The 20319-nt window shown below is 40.3% G+C and overlaps 1 protein-coding gene across 1 annotated transcript in view; it reads left to right on the top strand.

Annotated features, from left to right (window-relative positions):
* FAM169B (Protein) overlaps positions 1 to 20319 on the top strand; it is an 85767-nt gene that overhangs the window by 42218 nt on the left and 23230 nt on the right. Inside the window, 2 exon segments of the mRNA XM_057541881.1 lie at positions 1843 to 1928; positions 5893 to 6070. Of these exon segments, the coding sequence (XP_057397864.1) occupies positions 1843 to 1928; positions 5893 to 6070 (264 nt within the window).

Below are 20319 nucleotides of genomic sequence, written 5' to 3'. Positions count from 1 at the left end.
GAAGATACTCTGTATGATATCATAGTGATGGATACATGTGATGATACATTTGTTCAAACCCACAGAGTGAACCCTAATGTAAACTAGGACTTTGGGTGATATGATGTATCAGTGTAGGTCCATCAGTTGTAACAAATGTACCACTCTGGTGGGGGATGATGATAGTGGGGGATGTGTGTGGGGCAGGGGGAATACGGGAAATCTCTGTACTTTCCTCTCAATTTTGCCATGAACCTAAAACTTCTCTTGAAAACAGTCTTAAAAAAAAAAAAAAAAGACACCAGAAAATAACCAAAGTGACTTTAGTGTTTTAAAATGTAATTTTTTTTTAAAAATATTTTATTTTTGGCTGTGTTGGGTCTTCATTTCTGTGCGAGGGCTTTCTCTAGTTGCGGCAAGTGGGGGCCACTCTTCATCGCGGTGCGCGGGCCTCTCACTGTCGTGGCCTCTCTTGTTGCGGAGCACAAGCTCCAGACGCGCAGGCTCAGTAGTTGTGGCTCACGGGCCCAGCTGCTCCGCGGCATGTGGGATCTTCCCAGACCAGGGCTCGAACCCGTGTCCCCTGCATCGGCAGGCAGATTCTCAACCACTGTGCCACCAGGGAAGCCCCTAAAATGTAATTTTTAAGCAAGGAAAGGAGAGACAAGAGGCAGAGGCCATGATTGCATTTGCCTTTGGGGTGGCCCCTTGGGAGGGATAGATTGGCAGGGGAGACTGGGGGACAGGGGACCAGGTGGAGTGCTCACAGTCACCTGTGGAGATGGACCAGTGGCATTCAGGGTTGGGGAGGGAGTGGATCCTGTCCTGGGGCAGCAGGTGGAATGATGGGACCTGGCAACTGCAGCATGAGCAGGGGAGAACTGACGCATTAATTAGCAGGTGCTGAGGGCATCCTACCTGCCTGGCCCTGTGCTGGGTGTTTCACACCTGATCCTCATTGGAATCTGTTAGCCACCTTGGGTGATCAGTTTGGGCAGCTCCGATGAGGAATCTGGGGCTTGGTGAGGTTGAGAGTGTTCCAGGATCACCTCTACTAAGCAGCAGGACCCATGTCTAAACTCAGAGTGGGTGGAATCAACAGGCCTCAGTGACTGTCTAGACAAGGGTGGGGCATGAGTGGGGTAGGAGAGATGTGTCTACCCTTCCTCTCTTGCAGGTCCCAGCCCCAGAGTCTTCTTATCCAAAGACCCCGCCCCCCACCACCCCTGCATGATTTGCCCCATCAACAGCTGACCCATCTCTGGCCTCTTGGAAAGAGCACTGAACTTGGAGTCCAGTGGCCGAGGGCTGGACCCGACCTCAGCCCTCCTAGCTGTTTGCCTTCCCCTCTCAGAATGTTAGCGTCCTCAGAAAAATGCAGATGACAATTTCATCGTGAGAATGAAAGAAAAGCATGTAAAAGAAGCCAGCGCCAAACCCAGCACCGAGGGTGATAAGAAGATGGTTTGTTCCATGCCCTTAGATAATGTTGGGTTTGACTAAATTTGCGGAGTTCCAAGTTGTGTCACATAGTTGGGCTTTGAAAAAAAAAATAATTCTCACCCATTGAATTTGTCAATATTGGTGTGTAGCCTCTTGCGCTCAATAGCATTGGGGTACATCCTGTGTTGGGGTCAACAACAGGCCATCTCTGCAGACAGCTGTGAAGTCCTTTCAGGTGACAGTGGTCACTCTGTCCTGGTCAGTGCTCTCAGACAACTCAGCTCTAGAAACATCGCCTAGCTTTTGCCGCACATAAACTTTCCTTTGCACCTTCACAGTGGCTGTATGTTGCTAAAATTGCCCCTTTGGTGGCCAGTTGGCCATGTGTACAACATTGTTTTCTCTTGGCTTCCTCTTTAGTTGTGGCTGTTTACGTGAAGGAGTCCTGGTGGACCACTGAAGATGTACTAAGAACCTCTGATCCTGCAAGAGAAGGTCTGATGAAGGTGAGGTATTGCAAATTTAAGTGGACATTGCAAAACAGGTTTTAAAGGTCAGTGTACTTATTATCATGTTAATAATTTAAAGCAGTCTACCCCTGTGGATTCATTTTCTAGGACTGCTGTAACAAAATGTCAACAAACTGGGTGGTTTAAGCAACAGAAGTGTATCATTTCCCAGTCCCAGAGGCTAGAAGTCCAAAATCAAGGTGTTGGCAGGGTTGGTTTCTTCCGAGGGCCGTGAGGGAGAATCTGTTCCAGGCCTCTCTCCTAACTTATGGTGGCCTCAACTTTCCTTGGCTTATCAATGGCATTCTCCCTGTGTCTTCCCATCCTCTTCCCTCTGTGTCTGTCTGTCTTTGTCCAAATTCCCCTTTTCCATGTGGACAGCAGTCATGTTGGATTAGGGCCCACCCGAATGACCTCATCTTGACGTGATCATCTGCAAAGACTCTATTTCCAAATAAATCACATTCATAGGTACTGGGGGTTAGGACTTTAACATCTTTTTGGGGGACACAGTTCAATCTATAACACCCCGCCAGCAAGGAAAATAGTAGTAAATGGTTATATGCAACAGATACCTGGCTATTGGTAAATCTCTCTTACCTTCCTGAGTGGCCTCTCACATCTTAATTTTGAAACTTTAATCCACATCATTCTCTCTAGGGTGTAGGGAAGTTCTGTTTATTGCATTCCAGTAATGTTTATTGGTACTTATTATGAGGTAGATATTATGTTAGATGCTAGCCTGTGTATTACCCGGACTTTTTACAGGGATTATCTGACTTCAGAATCTTTAAGGTATTTGTTTTTCAGACAAAGAAATTGAAGCTGAGCCACACAGCTTGTAAGTGATTTAACTGGACACAAATGCTAGTCTCTCCGACAGCAGGCCTGGTGGTCTTTGAAGCACTGTGGCTTTATAGAGACCTAGGATGACAAGGGTGATGGTTCCTTGTGGCTAAGGATGTTCAATATCTTTTCATGTACTTATTGGCCATTCGTATGTCCTTTTGAGGAAAATATCTATTAAAATCCTTGGCCCACTTTTAAAAAAAATTTATTTATTTTATTTATTTTACGCTGCATTGGGTCTTTGTTGCTGCACGTGGGCTTTCTCTAGTTGCGGCGAGCAGGGGCTACTCTTCATTGCAGTGTGAGGGCTTCTCATTGTGGTGGCTTCTCCTGTTGCAGAGCATGGGCTCCAGGCATGCAGGCTGCAGTAGTTGTGGCTCGCAGGCTCTAGAGCACAGACTCAGTAGTTGTGGCGCATAAGCTTAGTTGCTCCGCGGCATGTGGGATCTTCCCAGACCAGGGCTCGAACCTGTGTCCCCTGCATTGGCAGGCGGATTCTTAACCACTGCACTACCAGGGAAGCCCGATAGATATTATTTTGAAAAGGGTTTTCTTCCAGTAAGTTAACGATGGCTGGAGATTCAGCAAATGGGTGCTGCCTGGCATACACACACACACATCTGCCTGTGTGTGTCATTGTCTGTGGATGAAGCAGGTGGTATGAGCGGTTGGGTGTTCTGAATCCCAGGAAGAGTTTGATTTGCTTTTTAAATATATATATATTTTTTAGAACAAGAGTGGTCACTTCCCTCGTGTATCAATTCTTCTAAATTTAGGTGAGGAAAACCCTCACATTTTCTGAAAATGTGGCTTATGTTGTGAACAGAGAGATACTTGGATGTTAATTCCACTTAATGAACCAGGATGTAAAGATCTATCTGCCCCAGCTGTATGTAGGGATAGTTTCCCTCTCCATTTACAGAACTTGGTGTCTTGACTTTTTTTTCTTTTAATTACATTCTGTTTCTTAGCCAGCTCTTCTTTACAAATTACCAAACCAAACCAAACCAAACAAAAAACCAACTTTCTTAGTGTTCTTTCTGTTAACATAATTAGTGGTCCTAATTGAGGGATTAGAACTGGTTCTTAGTTTTGTGTTTTCAGAAACGTTTCTAAGTCAGAATCACATGTCACACAGTTTTTTCCCCCTGTAATGAAATTGGACAAATTAAGTGCATTTTCTTTTTCTCCTTTTTTCTCCTGCCAGTTTTTGATTGGATATTTCCCTTCTGCCAGATGCAATCTGTTTTTCTCTTCTGGCTTTCCTCTGAACTTTTTGGTTTTATAAGTTGAAAAATATAGCCTCCCACATTACACCCCTTGGGTTTTGTGATGAACTAGTTATTCTTAAAGTCTGAACTTGATTTGGCTGCTACTGTCTGAGATACAAAATTGAGGTGGCTTCTCAGAGTTAAGCTGGTGTGGCTTTTGCAAATCTTTTTCTCATCTAAGATTTGGCTCCAGATGAAGGTGAAATATTTTGCATTCTGGGCCAATTAATAAGTTTATTGGCACTGAACACTTTGTGCCATTTGCTAGAGGGCTGCAAGCTGACTTATTTTTATTATTGGAGCATTTGAAAAACATACAAGTGTCTGAGAGACCACTTAGGCAGTCTTCTCCCTTGATTAGTGGAGGAAACTGAAACTGAAAAGGCGTTGTGAGTTGCTGAAGGTCTCCCAGCAAATCTAGGCCAAGAAGCCATGACCACAATGATGATGGTGATGATAATAAACATTTAAGGGTCCAGTATTAAATACAAAACCAAACATTCATATTTATATCAAAGTTCCCTTTTCCAAACCTCTAATGGATGAAAATGCAGAAGGGAGCCACTGGCTGGGCTGCAGCAGGTGCCCTGGCCTGGGACTCAGAAGTCCTGGTCTGGTGTTGCAAACCTGCCTGCCTTTGATAGAGCCCTTGTCCAGCTGTCTTAAGGCCTCTTTGGAACAAGGCAGGGAAATCAGTACATGTAATTGCTTAGCCTCTTTGAGCTTCAATTTCCTCACCTGTAAACCAGGACCTCTCTGGCGGGTGGTAAGAATCGAATGGTAGCAGGTGGGTGGCAGTCTCAGCCCAGGTAATACTCTTGCTGATTTCATGGTGCTGCATAGGAAGGGGCGACAAACACCCACACCCTTAGGCTGTCACACAGCAATGTTGTTGAAGTAAAAGCTAATAAAACAATACCGTCACTTTGTCACTAGCTGATAGGTTTCATCTCAAGTGCCACATTTTAGCGGTTGCTTGTAGTTGTCCGGGAGACTGCATTTAGGAGGATCCTGAGACCATATCCAGGCTCAGCCACATAGAGTGGGGATGGATTAGTTATGTCTGCTGTGGGTGCAGGAGTGGGAGGCCTTCATTTTTGCCACACCTGTGCCATCTGTGGGCTATACGAATGCAGAGAATATGAACACGCAGGAGCAGGAAATCATTTTGACTTGTTAATAATGGTCAAGCTCTTTTGTGGGCCTGACCTTGACCAGAATACAGTTTCCTCAATTGTCATGACATTGCAATGGGTGAGAGACAGTTCCATTTTGTAGCCTTAGGATGGGCTAGGCCTTGAGTCCCAGTAACTCTCTGGGGTTGGGACTCTAGTATGTGCTCAAAATCTGTCACAAGCCGTTGAAAATCAGTTGCTCTTGGTGTAGCAACTGGACACCAATAATAATACCCAATTATTTACCCTCCTTCTGAGGGTCAGAATTCTGGGGCTGTTGTTAAAAATGGCAGACTGGGTTTATCTCTGGACACATCCAGGGTTTCTGCTGAAATGGCTTGCCTCTATGTAACCTCCTGTCTCACTGGCATGTGACTGATTGTTCTCTGTCTCTTCACATTCCATGTCTGTGGTCCTGGAGACCCAGGAGGCCCCTCTGGCCATGCTCCTCGCTCCTGGAGGCCAGTGCATGTGAAAGGTCAGGGGTGGGAAAACCTCCGTGAGAAACTATGGTCCGCATTTTGGATCTTGAGCATGAGAAGAACTGTATGGTGGAGGAGCCCACACCTGGCCCCGGCGTGTGGGTTGATTCCAAGCATAGAATTTATTGTGTCTGATTTTCCCCTCTTGTCTCACTTAGATGTTCTTTTTGTTTTTCCTTCAAAGGTTCAGTCATTTGGGGAAAGGATTGTGCTTTTCATTCTAAACGTCGTTATTTTTGGAAGACTGGAGAGGAATTTGGATGATGATGACATGTTTTTTTTACCTCACTCTGTGAAGGAGGAGGCTAAAATTCTGTGGAGAGACGGAGCAGCTGTTGGATTTTACACAACCAAAAGGAAAGGTAAGGGCCATTCGGCCGTGTGGGGTCACTGCCACTTCAGGCTCCGGTGGGGAGGCTTCTGGGTGTCTGCCTGCCTTGGAGGACTCCCTGAGCCCAAATGTTACTTGGAGAGAATCTTCTGGCACTAGAAGTATCACTAATTCAGCTGTCATGTAAATAAGCCGAAGGTATGGATTTCATTTTCACCACATTGCTCGTTTTACTGGCAAACAGAATGAAAATTCATCATGGTCCTTGGATTCCCAGGCAGTGCCATGTCCCCTGTAAAATACTTGTTGCTGTTAATGGTTGTAAAATGACTTTGCAAGCACAATGCTTTTCGTTTCTTTTCTTTAATGTTACCAATTAGCTGTTAGGAAAAATGCCATTGCTAATAGCTGACATGTGGTGCAAAGGCACACTGGATGCCAAGATTTATAGACATTACCTCAGAAGAGAGGGAGGTCGGCCGCGATAACGAGGTTAGGGTAAAATCCTGGGACTTATTTTTAGGGGCTGTGATGAGCAGGGAGTGTGGAACTTGTACTATTTTGTCTAAGAGATCAGTCTCTTCTTTAACGTTGCTTTCTTTAATAGCTTCTTTGATTTTGAAAGGCTGTCAACATCTCTGACCCAACTGGTCCAAGCCCCATCATTTAATTCTTACAAAGTTCTGAATTTTAGCAAAAATAAAATTTCCAGGTACACCACCATAGATATGCTGTTGTCTGAGTTGAGTGTTTTTCTCTGGGGGTAAAAAGGCTATGATTATGGTTTTGAGCTGTGTTCACATTGTGTACGTGTTCCACCTGTCCAGGATGGAGTAAACCTGCGTTTCAATTTTTCCCTCGGTGTGGTGTGAGGTGACCAGTTTCCCACGCAAGCAAGTCATGTAATTAATTATTCATCAAGGTCAGTCATAGAGGCTGAAGCGCCTGTGTCTTTCAGCTCCTTGGGTCTTGGGTCATGAAAGCCCTTTGTCCTTTGTTTTGATGTACTGTTTCACTTTTTGGGGTGGCTGTATTCTTTAGTCATTATTTAGATAGACCAAGGATCTGGAGAATACTTGAAATGGAAGTATTTTTGTAATTCCTCTTTCTTGGGAGACTCATTTGTTGTCATTTTCTACCAAATGGCTTGTCTTAAATCTGTAGCTAAATCATTTGTGCTGTAGATGTCCTACTAATAGAAACAAAAACTGTTAACAGATTCCAACCTGATGTGTGAGAACCACAGCTAAGGGCAGAAAGAGCTTGACCTTGGTCTCGCCCACTGCTGCTGTCGCTCCTGGTTGCAGCGATACCCCAGACTTTGTTCTGTGAGAATTAAGCAGAGGCTGGATGTGGCCGCCTCATTCTTCCCAAGGCAGAGCCAGAATCTTGGAGTGGAAGGAGGATATTACGGTGTTGAGTTGAGGCAGATCAGTCTAGGTGCTTGGATTTCTGCCTCCTCTTCCTTTCTGACGAATTCCACGAATTTGATGGAAAGTTCTCTGAAGCTGCTTACTAGGTATTGTTGTTTTCATCCATGAACTGATTTTTTTTAAGTGGCAATTGACTGTTAGTTACTCAACAACTGAGTTAGTTTAAAAAGTATCAAATGAGGGACTTCCCTGGTGGCGCAATGGTTAAGAATCCTCCTGCCAATGAAGGGACATGGGTTCGATCCCTGGTCTGGGAAGATCCCACATGCTGTGGAGGAACTAAGCCTGTGCGCCACAACTACCGAGCCCGCGTGCCACAACTGCTGAAGCCCTCGTGCCTAGAGCCCATGCTCCGCAACAAAGAGAAGCCACTGCAATGAGAAGCCCTTGCACCACAACGAAGAGTAGCCCCCGCTCGCCGCAACCAGAGAAAGCCCACACGCAGCAATGAGGACCCAACACAGCCAAAAATAAATAAATAGATAAATAAATAAATATATTAAAAAAGTATCAAATGAGAAAGTTAAATAAATAAAATATATTTTTCAGGTATACGTTGCCAATTAAAAACATTTTTTTACTGCCTGTTTCTGGATTAGCTTATTTTTGGAGAGACAGAATAAAAGCATTTCCATGGAATAATTATATAGACCTTGCCACCAGCAATGTTTGAGAGTTCCAATCACTCTACATCCTTGCCGGTACTTGGTGTTGTAGTTTTAATTTTAGTCGTTCTGCAAGATGGGAAGTGGTATCTAATTTTGGTTTTAATTTGCATTTTACTAATGATATTGATCATGTTTTCATGTGCTTTTGTTATGGTCCTATATCTTCTTTGGTAAGTGTCTGTTCAAATATTTTTGCCTATTTTTATTGGGTTATTTGTTTTCTTATTATTGAGCTTTGAGCATTCTTTATGTGTTTTAGATATTGGTTCTTAATCAGATATATTTTGAAAACATTTTCATTTTGGTTTAATAATTTTTTCAAAGAGCAGAAGTGTTAAATTTTAGTGAAGTCTAATTTATCATTTACCAATTTTCATTATAATTCAGTTCAAAATATTTTCCAATTTACTTTGTGATTTCTATGGTTTCTTTAAAAGTGAGTTTTAAATTTCCAGGTATTTGTGAGCTGTTCCAGATGTTTTATTTTTTGTTGATTTCTAATTTAATTCTGTTGCAATAAGATAATATAGTCTGTAACATTTTAATATTTTGAAAACTATTGAGAGTTGTTTTACGGCCCTGTATATGGTTTATCTTGGTAGACACTCCATATGGACTTGAAAGAGTGTGTATTTTGTAGCTATTGGGTTTCACGTTTTGGAAATGTTGGTTAGGTTAAAGTGATTGATGGTGTCATTCAGATCTTCTATATTCTTAACTAATATTTTTGTCTAAGTCTATGAATTTCTGAGGGAAGTATGTTAAAGTCTTTATGATTGTGGACTCATCTCTTCTTTTAATTTTCAGTTTTTACTTTGTGTATTTTGGAGCTTTGTTATTAGTCACATCTAATTTATAATTGCTATATTTGCCTGATGTATTGACCATTTTGTTATTATGAAGTGTCCCTCCACTTGTCTCCAGTAATATCTCTTGTTAAGAAGTCTATTTTGTCTGTTATTAATACAGCCACTTCATCTTCTTATGCTTACTGTTTGCACAGAATATATTCTTTCTAGCTTTTTACTTTTAGTCTATATCTTTATATTTAAAGCATGTATATTGTTGACAGCATACAACTGGGTCTTGGATTTTAAATCTGGATTTGATAATCTCTGCCTTTTGATTGGAACATTAGTCTATTTACATTTAATTTTTAAAAATTTATTTATTTTTGGTAGCAGTGGGTCTATGTTGCTCCTCGTGGGCTTCTCTAGTTGTGGCGAGTGGGGACGACTCTTCATTGCGGTGCGCGGGCTTCTCATTGTGGTGGCTTCTCTTGTTGTGGAGTATGGGCTCTAGGCATGCGGGCTTCAGTAGTTGTGACATGTGGGCTCAGTAGTTGTGGCTCATGGGCTCTAGAGCACAGGCTCAGTAGTTGTGGTGTGTGGGCTTAGTTGCTCCGCAGCATGTGGCATCTTCCCAGACCAGGGATTGAACCCATGTCCCCTGCATTGGCAGGCGGATTCTTAATGACTGCGCCACCAGGGAAGTCCCCTACATTTAATTATTGATATGATTGTACTTAGATCTTCTCTGCTGCAGTTTGTTTTGTGTCTTCTGTTTCTTTTTGTTTTTCTCTGTTCCTCCTTTCCTGTCTCTTTTGTTTTAATCAGATATTTTTTACTATTCCATTTTAATTTCTCTCTTGGCTTTCTAACTTTATATTTTTGTACTTTTTAAAGTTGTTGCTCTAGAGATTACATATGCATCTTAAACTTAAACTTATATTAACTTAGAGTGAATATTGAATTACTTAAGGTAAAATATAGAAACTTTGCAATAGTGTATTTTTATGTACCCATCATTTTATTTACATAGTGCTATTGTTATATATTAGATCTGTTTGTTATAAATCTGTCGCTACTGACTTATAAGTTTTAATTTAAGTAGTTATATCTTTTAAAGATGTTAAGAAAAAATAAATAGTTTAAAAATATTTACCCACATATTTACCATTACAATTTTTTTGTATAGGTCCCAGTTGCCCTTCAGGCTAAAGTACTTCCTTTAGCATTTCTTGTAGTGGAGTTGCTGGCAGTAAATTCTCTCAGGTTTTGTTTACTGAAAATGCCTTTATTTCGCTTTCATATTTGAAGGGTTGTTTAGCTGGATGTAGAATAATTAGTGTTAGTTTTTTTCCCTCAGAATTTTGAATACGTTGTTCCAGTATCCTCCGGCTTTCATAGTCTTGGGTGAGAAGTCAGCAATTAATCTATTGTTGTTTGTCATACATGACGTGGCATTTTTCTCTGAATGCTTTTAAGACTTTCTCTTTAGCTTTTTTTTGCAGTTTAACTGTGATTTGTCTAGGAGTGATTTTATTTTTGTTTATCTTTTTAGGAGTTTATTGAGCTTTCTGAATCTTTAAAGTTTTCTACCAAATTCGGGAAGTTCTTGCCATTATTTCTTCAAATTTTTGTGCTATTTTCTCTTTTCTTTTTCTGGGATTCCAGTTATATGTATCTTGGGGCACTTCACATTGTCTTGCAGGTCTCTGAAATTTTGTTCATTTTTCTTCAAACGTTTTTCTCTTTTTTGGCTGGATAATTTCTGTTGAACCATATTCAACTTTATCTGCCATCTCCAAACTGTTGTTGAACCTATTTAAAATTTTCAGTTACTGTACTTTTGAGCTGTATAATTTCTGTTATGTATAGTTTCTGTTTCTCTGTTGAGATTCTCTATTCATTGAGCATATATTTCCCTTTAATTTGAAAAATTAATTCTTTGAACATATTTGTAAAGCTATTTTGAGTTCTTTGTCTACCAAATCCAACATCTGGGCCTATTTAAAATCAGTTATATTACAGTGACATCAGCAACATGACACAGTGAAAAGCTCCCCTTCAGTCTACAACCAGTAAAGCATCCACAGCTCAACAAAGGTGCCTCTGCTCAACCCACTGGGATGCCAGAGATTTCCACATATCTGCACATTTAAAGGTGGGTGGACTGGAACACATAGGGGAGGCAGAACTGAGGGAACAGCAGCCCAGCTCTCTGGCCATGGAAGCTGAGCCCATAGCCCCAGAGAACACATAACAGCAGGGGAGGCAGTGAGCACAACTCTGGCCTCCCAGCCACAGTGGTGCCTGCAGCCACAGGTAACTGGGCAGCAGCAGCAGTGGGGCCTGAGACCCCATTCCTCCAGCCACTGACGCGCTCACACTCAGGCCCCCTACTCCTCCACACACAGTGATGGAGTCTGTGAACCTTACAACACTGGGCATAGCACAGGTGCCTGTGCAACCCCTGCTCCGCCCACCCTCATCCTCCCCCTGTGGCAGCAGAGTCTACAACTCAGGGGATCCTGGATGCCAGGGAAGAGCCCATCATCCCAGTGACATTAGCAGCAGGAAGGCATCATTGACCCCTGGAGACAAAAGAAGCAATAATGAGGACACGGGCCACACCTCTGACAGAGGTGGTGGAGGGTAGAATGTGCCAACTCTCAAACATAATTGGAGGCAGCTCAGGTAAGGAAAACCATTAACTTGTGCTATAGCGCCACCTACTGGAAAACAGAAGAAAGACCTCTAATTTCTAACCTGTTGAATCATTAGAATCAAGCAGAAAGATATTTGCTACTTCAAATGCACGGGCAGAGGAACAACTCATCAAGTGCCATGAAGAGCCAAAGTAACACCATGCCACGAAAAGAAAATGACAGTTCTCCAGAAGCCAAATTTAAAGTCAAAGAATATTGCAATTTAACTGACAAAGAATTCAAAATAGGTGTCCTGAAGAAATTCATTGAGCTATGAGAAAACTCAGAAAGACAGTTCAGTGAGCTCAGGAATAAAATTAATGATCAGAAGGAATACTTTACTGAAGATATTGAAACTCTAAGAAAGAACCAAGAAGAAATTCTGGAGCTGAAGAACTCAATAAACAACATAAAGAATGCATTAGAAAGCACTGGAAATACATCAGACCACATGGAAGAGAGAATTAGTGAGCTTGAGGACAGAAATCTAGAAATGATGCAAGTAGAAGAGGGAAGAGAATTAAGATATAAAAAATGAGGAAATTCTATGAGAGCTATCCAGCCCTTTAAGAAGGGTGCATATTAGGGTTATGGGTATCCCAGAAGGAGAAGAGTGGGAAAAGGGAGCAGAGAGATTATTTAAAGAAATCATAGCTGAGAAATTCTCAAACCTGCAGAAGAAACTTGATATACATGTCCATGAAGCTAAGAGGACACCTAATTGCCTCAGTGCAAAAAGACCTTCTTTAAGACACATCATATTAAAATTGTCAAAAGTCAATGACAAAGAAAGAATTTTTAAAGGCAGCCAGGGAAAAAAAAGGATGGTAACCTACAAGGGAACCCACAGAGGCTATCAGAAGATTTCTCAACAGAAAGTCGACAGGCCAGGAGGGAGTAGAATGACATCCTTAAGATACTGAAAGATGAAAACCATCACCCAGGGACTTCCCTGGTGGCGCAGTGGTTGAGAATCTGCCTGCCAATGCAGGCGACACGGGTTCGAGCCCTGGTCCGGGAATATCCCACATGCTGCGGAGCAACTAAGCCCGTGCGCCACAACTACTGAGCCCCTGTTCCACAACTACGGAAGTCCGCACACCTAGAGCCCACGCTCCACAACAAGAGAAGCCGCTGCAGTGAGAGGCCCACGCACCACGACGAAGAGTGGCCCCCGCTCGCCACAACTAGAGAAAGCCCACGCTCAGCAACGAAGATCCAACGCAGCCAATAAATAAATAAATATTAAAAAAAAAACCCGTCACCCAAGAATACTTTATCCAACAATATTATCACTCAGATATAAAGGAGGAATAAAGACTTCCCCAGGTAACTAAAAACTGAGGGAGTTCATCAACACTAGATGTGCCTTACAAGAAATGTTGAAAGGAGATCTTTTACCAGAAATGAGAAGGTAAAAGGACACAAAACTGTGAGTAAGGTGATACATAGAATCAGAAAATTGTAACTCTTTATCAGAATAGGTATTAAACATTTTATTATAGCATAAAGGTTAAAGGGGGAAAATCAGAAAAAATAATTATAGCTACTTCAATTTGGCAACAAACTCACAACATGAAAAGGGATAATTTGAGACAACAAAAATGCAGAAGGGGAAGGGGAAAAGGTCAGAAACCCTATAGGTAAATGAAGATAAGATGCAATCAGCAGAAAAAGGACCATTTTATCTACGAGACGTTTTATACAAACCTCATGGTAACCACAAAACATAAATCTAGAGCAGAGACAATAAACATAAAAAAGGAGGAAACTGAAAAAAAATCATAGAAAACCACCAAACCAAGATGACAGGCTGAAACACAAGGAAAAAGCAACAACAGTGATGTAGAGAAACCAGAAAACAAAAGATAAAATGGCAGTAGTAAGTCCTCATTTACCAATAATTACCCTAAATGTAAATGGAGTGAATTCACCAATCAAAAGACACAGAGTGGCTGGATGGATGAAAAAACAAGAAACAAACATACATTACAGGAGACTCACCTCAGCTCTAAAGACAAACATAGGCTAAAAGTGAAGGGATGGAAGATAACACTCCAAGCAAATACCAGTCAAAAGAAAGTGGGTGTAGCCATACTCAGCAGACAAAATGGACTTAAAGCCCCAAAAGGTAACAAGAGACAAAAATGGGCAGTATATAATAATAAAGGGGACAATTTATCAAGAAAACTCAGTGATTGATATATATATGTATGTATAATGCATATATATATATATATATGAATTTAACATAGGAGCACCAAAATATATAAAACAATTATTAACAGACCTAAAGGGAGAAATTGACAGCAACATAATAATAGTAGAGGACTATAACACCCCACTTACATTAATGGATAGATCGTCCAGGCAAAAAAATCAACAAGGAAACTGAGGTCTTAAATGAAACATTAGACCAGATGTATTGGATAAATTTGTACAGAACATTCCATCCAAATGCAGCGGAATACACAGTCTTCTCAAGTGCACATGGAACTTTCTCAAGGGTAGACCATATGTTGGGACACAAAACAAGTCTCAGTAAATTTAAGAAGATTGAAATCACATCAAGCATCTTTTCTGATCACAATGGTATGAAACTAGAAACCAACTACAAGAAGAAATCTGGAAAAAATCACAGATATATGGAAACTGAACAAAGTGCTACTGAACGACTATTGGATTGATGAAGAAATCAAAGGAGAAGTAAAAAATTACCTGAAGATAAATTAAGATGAAAAGATGACATACCAAAATTTATAGGATGCAGCAAAAGTGGTACTAAGAGGGAAGTTTATAGCAAAACAGACCTACCTCAAGATACAAGAAAAATCTCGAACAATTTAAACTTACACTAAAAGGAACTAGAAAAAGAAGAACAAACAAAGCCCAAAGTCAGTAGGAGGAAAGAAATAATAAAATCATAAGAGGAGAAATAACAACAGATACCACAGAAATACCAAGGATTACAAGAGAATATTATGAACAACTAGCTATATGCAACAAATTGGACAGCTGAGAAGAAATGGACACATTCTTAGAATCATACAACTGTCCAAGACTGAATCATGAAGAAACAGAAAATCTGAATAGACTGATCACTAGTACAGAGATTGAAACAGTAGTCAAGAAGCTCCCCCCAAAACAGAGGTTCAGAACCAGACAGCTTCACAGGTGAATTCTACCAAATATTCAACGCTTTAATGCCTGTCCTTCCCAAACTCTTCCAAAAAATGTAATAGAAGGGAATGCTTCCTAACTTGTTTTGCGAGGACAGCATCATCCTGATAAAAAAATGAGACAAAGACAGCACACACACACACACACACACACACACACACACACACACACAGTGATGAAAATAGTTATATGTCTATGATGAACATAGTTCAATATCTCTGATAAACATAGTTGTAAAAATCCTCAACAAAATATTAGCAGACAAAATCCAACAATACATTAAAAGGTTCATACACCATGATGAAGTGGGATTTATTCCAGAGATGCAAGGGTGGTTCAACATATACAAGTCAGTCAACATGATACAGCACATAAACAAAATGAAGGATAAAAAACATATGATTATCTCAGTAGATCTAGAAAAAGCAGTTGACAAAATTAAACGCCCACTTATGATAAAAATTCTTAATAAAGTGATGTAGAAGGGACATACTTCAACATAATAAAGGCCATATATAACAAACCCACAGCTAACATCATACTCAGTCATGAAGAACTGAAAGCTCTCCCTCTACAATCAGGAACAAGATAAGGGTACTGACTCTTGCCACTCTTATTTAATATAATATTGGAAGTCCTAGCCAGGGCAATTAGGCAAGAAATAAAAGGCATCCAAATTAGAAAGGAAGAAGTAAAACTATTTGCAGATGATATGATTTTATATAGAGAAAAGCTTAAAGACTCTACCAAAGAACTCTTAGCAATAACAATCAAATACAGTGAAGTTGCAAGGTATAAAATCAACATACAAAAATGTGTTATGTTTCTATATGCTAACGATGAGCTAGCAGAAAGAGAAATTAAGAAAATAATACCATTTACAATTGCAACAAAAGGAATCAAATACCTAGGAATAAATTTAACAATGAGGTGCAAGACCTGAAATGGAAGAAGACAAAAATAAATGGAAAGATAGTCTGTGCTCATGGATTGGAAGAATTAAAATTGTTAAAACATCCATATTACCTAAAGCAATCTACAGATTTAATGCAATCCCTATCAAAATACCAAGGATATTTTTCATAGAAATTAAAGAAATTCTAGAATTTATGTGGAACCATAAAAGACTTCAAATCTTCAAATAGCCAAAGCAATCCTGAGAAAAAGGGCAAAGCTGGAGGTATCACACTCCCTAATTTCACACTCTTTTACAAAGCTATAGCAATTAAAACAGCATGGTATTTGCAGAAAAGCATACATAGATCAATGGAATGGAAATGAGAACCCAGGCATAAACTCACACATATATGAACTATTAACTTACAACAAAGGAGCAAAGAGCATACAATGGGGAAAGGATAGTCTCTCCAATAAATGGTGTTGACGAATCTGGACAGCCACATGCAAACAAATGAAACTAGACACTATCTCACAACATACACAAAAATCAAGTCAAAATGGATTAAAGACTTGAATGAAAGATCTGAAACCATAAGACTCCTAGCAGGAAACATAGGCAGTATACTCTTTGGCATTGGTCTTAGCAATATCTTTCTGGATCTGTCTCCTCAGGCAAAGGAAGCAAAAGCAAAAATAAACTACATCAAACTTAAAAGCTTCCATGCAACAAAGGAGACCATCAACAAAATGAAAAGATAAACTACCAAATGGGAGAAGATATTTGTAAATGTACATCTTATAAAATGTTAATATACAAAATATTTAAAGAACTCATACAACTCAACAACAGAAAAATAAACAACTTGATTAAAAAAAATGAGCAGAGGATCTGAATAGACATTTTCCCAAAGAAGACATACAGATGGCCAACAGGCATATGAAAAGATGTTTGACATCACTAATTTTTGGGGAAATGCAAATCAGAACTGCAGTGAGATATCACCTCATGCCTGTTGGAATAGCTGTTTTCAAAAAGGCAAGAAATAACAAGTGTTGGCGAGGATGTGGAAAAAAGGGAACCTTTGTATGGTCCCATACACTGTTGGTAGGAATGTAAACTGGTGCAGCCACTATGGAAAACAGTATGGAGATTCCTCAAAAAATTAAGAATAGAACTATTATATGATCCAGCTATCCTACATCTGAGTTTCTAAAGAATATGAAAACACTAATTCAAAAAGATATATGTTCATCACAGCATTATTTACAACAGCCAAGACATGGAAACAACTTAAATACCCATCAGCAGATGAATGGATGGAGAAGATGTGGCATACATACACCATGGAATACTATGCAGCCATAAAAAAGACGAAAACTTGCTGTTTCTGACAACATGGGCAGAATTTGAGGGCATTATGCTAAATGAAATAAGTCAGATGGAGAAAGAAAAATACTGCATGATTTCTCATATGTGAAATATAAAAACAAACAAACAAACCCCCAAAATAAATGAACAAACAAAACCTAATAAAACAAGCACCTAGATACGGAGAACAGAGTAGTGGTTACCACGGGAGGGCGTGGAAGGGGGAGGGTGAAATGGGTAAAGGGGATCAACTGTATGGTGACAAATGAAAACTAAATTTTTGGTGATGAGCACAGTGTAGGGTATTCAAAAGTATAAATATATTGTACATGTGAAATGTATATAATGTTATAAACCAATGTTACCTCAATAAAAAATAAATCTAAAGAAAAAAGAAAAAGATAAAATCAGTTATATTGACTATATCTGGTTTTTTTTTTTTTTTCCTGAGTGTGGGTCACAGTTTCCTGTTTCTTTGCATGTGTTGTTTGAAGACTAGATGTTGCAGATATATTGCAGCAACTCTGACTTTTTATGTGTGTGTTTTTGAGGATTTTTGATCTGGGAGGTATTTAGCTTGCCTGGATTGAAATCACAAACTCTGTCTCCTTTGATATGTAGCTGCTGACACGTGTTAGTACGATGTCTCATGGCTGCTTCTGTAGCCTGGCTCTGTAGAGGTCTTCCCTGTGCCTGCAAAGTTGATGGCCCGACAAAGATTTGGGTATGGACGTTGCTGATCCCTGTGGTTTCCTTGTGTCTGCTGGTTTTGGGCTCTGTACCCTTACCCGTCAAACCCATTTGGTTTCAGCTTTCTGCCAGTTGAGTTGCCCAAGTTGAAGAATGTACTTGATTAAGAAAAGCACCAGAGTCACAGATCTGATCATGTGTAGTTCCATCTTTCAAGGGTGGATATCTCTCTGGTTTCTGACTTCTTTTGGTTGAGTCCTCTGGGTTCTCCTTCACTCATGTGTAGATTATTTATGAGCCAGGGATTTGGGCAGTTGCTCTGAATTAAGGTTTCATTCATTCTGTGGTTTCCATGTTGCCACCGAGCCTTTAAATTTCCAGCTACTTTCCTAGTCCTAAAATTTGATCTTTGACGCCTTTAGCTGGTAAGGCTGCAGCGTTTCCCACCAATATTTTCTGTAGCCTTGTGGGTTGAGTTATACCCTGTGGCCAGTAAGCTGCAAACTCACAGGTTTTAACCTATTTCATTTGCAGTTTTCTGAAATTAAAATTTCTTCTGGTTTCTATGTGCTTTTGAATGCCTTATGGTATCTGTGAGTGATTTTTAAAACTTTGTTTTTAAAATAGTTATTATATCTGAGACTCTGCATGACCACTTAATTTACCATCATCATCTGATGGGGACTCTGTCCAGGGATGAATCATAGAATTTTATTCCTTGCTTTCCCATCCCTTTCTATAAGTTGAGAGAGGGATTTGCTTTGATGAATTAAAAACGGTTGATATGAGCAACATGCCGGTAAATTAAGCAAAAAATAATTTAGATAGTGAATAGATATTATTTACAATGTTTTATTATTTTACACATATGATTTGTGAAAAAAATTACTGGTGAGTACTTGTGGTTTAATTGACTATAGGAGGAGTTTATAGTTCAAAAGTTCAGAACAGTTAATGGTGTTTCTTCAGTCGTGGCCCTGTCCTTGGTGCTTGTCACAGCTTCATGTAATGTTGTGTTGATACCTAGGTTATGGGCGTAGCACGTGGCATGCTTCCCAACTTTGCAGCAGTACAATTTCTCTTCATTAGCTTAGATCCACATGATTCAGAATATCTGTTAATGTAGTTTCAGCTAGGCTGCAGCTTATAATTTCATTCTGTGAGGAAAAGAAAATATGCAGATTCATTGCATAAACTGTATCATGGGGGGCAGGTTGCACCTTTTTAAGAGTATACGTTGTTTCTAAGCACATTCATTTTTGTATGTGTGTGACTTTAAGTATTATTAAAAAAATTATCGGACAGTAAAATTGATCTTTTTTTTGGCTTTTCAGTTCTGTGGATTTTATAATCACAACCATAATTAAAATACAGGATACTTCTCCACCCCCCTCTAAAACTCTTTCTTGTTCTAATCTTTTCCACCCCTTTGCCCCCCACCCATAACCCCTGGCAACCACTGATCTCTTCTCTATCACTGTAGTTTTATCTTTTCTGGAATGTCATGTAGTGGAATCATACCGTATGTAGCCTTGTGAGACTGACTTGTTTCACTTTTTCAAGATGCTTTTGCGACTCACCCACATCATTGTGTCTGTCAGTAGTTTGTGCCTCTTTAGTGTGAGGAGAGCATTCAGTTTTGAAACAAGTGGGTGCCTTGGTATAGAATGAATGAGATCTTTTCAGGCAGACCTCTCTTTGGGAACATTTGTTAATGGGCCAGTTTGAGTTTCTTCCTTCGTTTGATAGTTCCATAATTGCCTTTCTTACAAAATATTGACACTTTAATCATTTCATTATTTTATGCTGAAATTCTCCCTAGATAATCAAAATTAGTGGGGTTTTACTTTTGCCCTCAAACCATTAGTCCACAAGACAGCATTCAAGGGAAGAAAACACTGGACTGCTAAGTGGAGAGTCGGCCGATTTAAGGCAGAGCTAGTAAGTATTTTGCTTTTGTATAAAAAAATATAAAGAACAGCTTTGTGTTTCAGATTCCTGAAAGCCCAACACTAATGCAAATCATGAAAACAGGAATGGCACTTAAAAGTGTTCAATTAAGTGATTTGCCATCTAGACAAGCGTGTGACCTGCGAGATGGCTGTGATGCCTTGAAGTGGCCTCAGCTGCCCTGCTGGTCACCAGGGCCTTCTGCTCTCCGCTCCCCCTGATACTCCATGTCACAGGCCACTCCTACCCTGTTGTCCTCTCAAGCAGGGGGCCTTCATGCATCTTCTGGACTTTAGTGGAGACATAAGCAGCAAAAGTGGAGTAGTGGGAGTGTGGTGTAGGTTCAGGTACCAGCTCTGCTGTCCGATGAGAAAGGGGTTGCTGTTGCGAGGAAGAGAAGGGCTTGCAAGATGGCGTATTGGAAGGGTGCAGGGGAAGTTCATGGGGCGCAGACCGGCTTCCTATGCTGGGATGGGTACCCAGCTGCTGCTCCATTCTCACCTTTGCAAGCCAGCTTCCTTTGCTCACTTATGTTTCCTGCTTCCTCGTAACCTTGACTGTAGTTTGCCGTGATGCCCACCCGGCTCTACCTGTACCGCC

This window comes from Balaenoptera acutorostrata, chromosome 3, assembly GCF_949987535.1.
Source record: "Balaenoptera acutorostrata chromosome 3, mBalAcu1.1, whole genome shotgun sequence".
In the NCBI taxonomy this organism is placed as follows: Eukaryota; Metazoa; Chordata; class Mammalia; order Artiodactyla; family Balaenopteridae; genus Balaenoptera; species Balaenoptera acutorostrata.
This window is presented reverse-complemented; position numbering and strand designations above follow the sequence as displayed.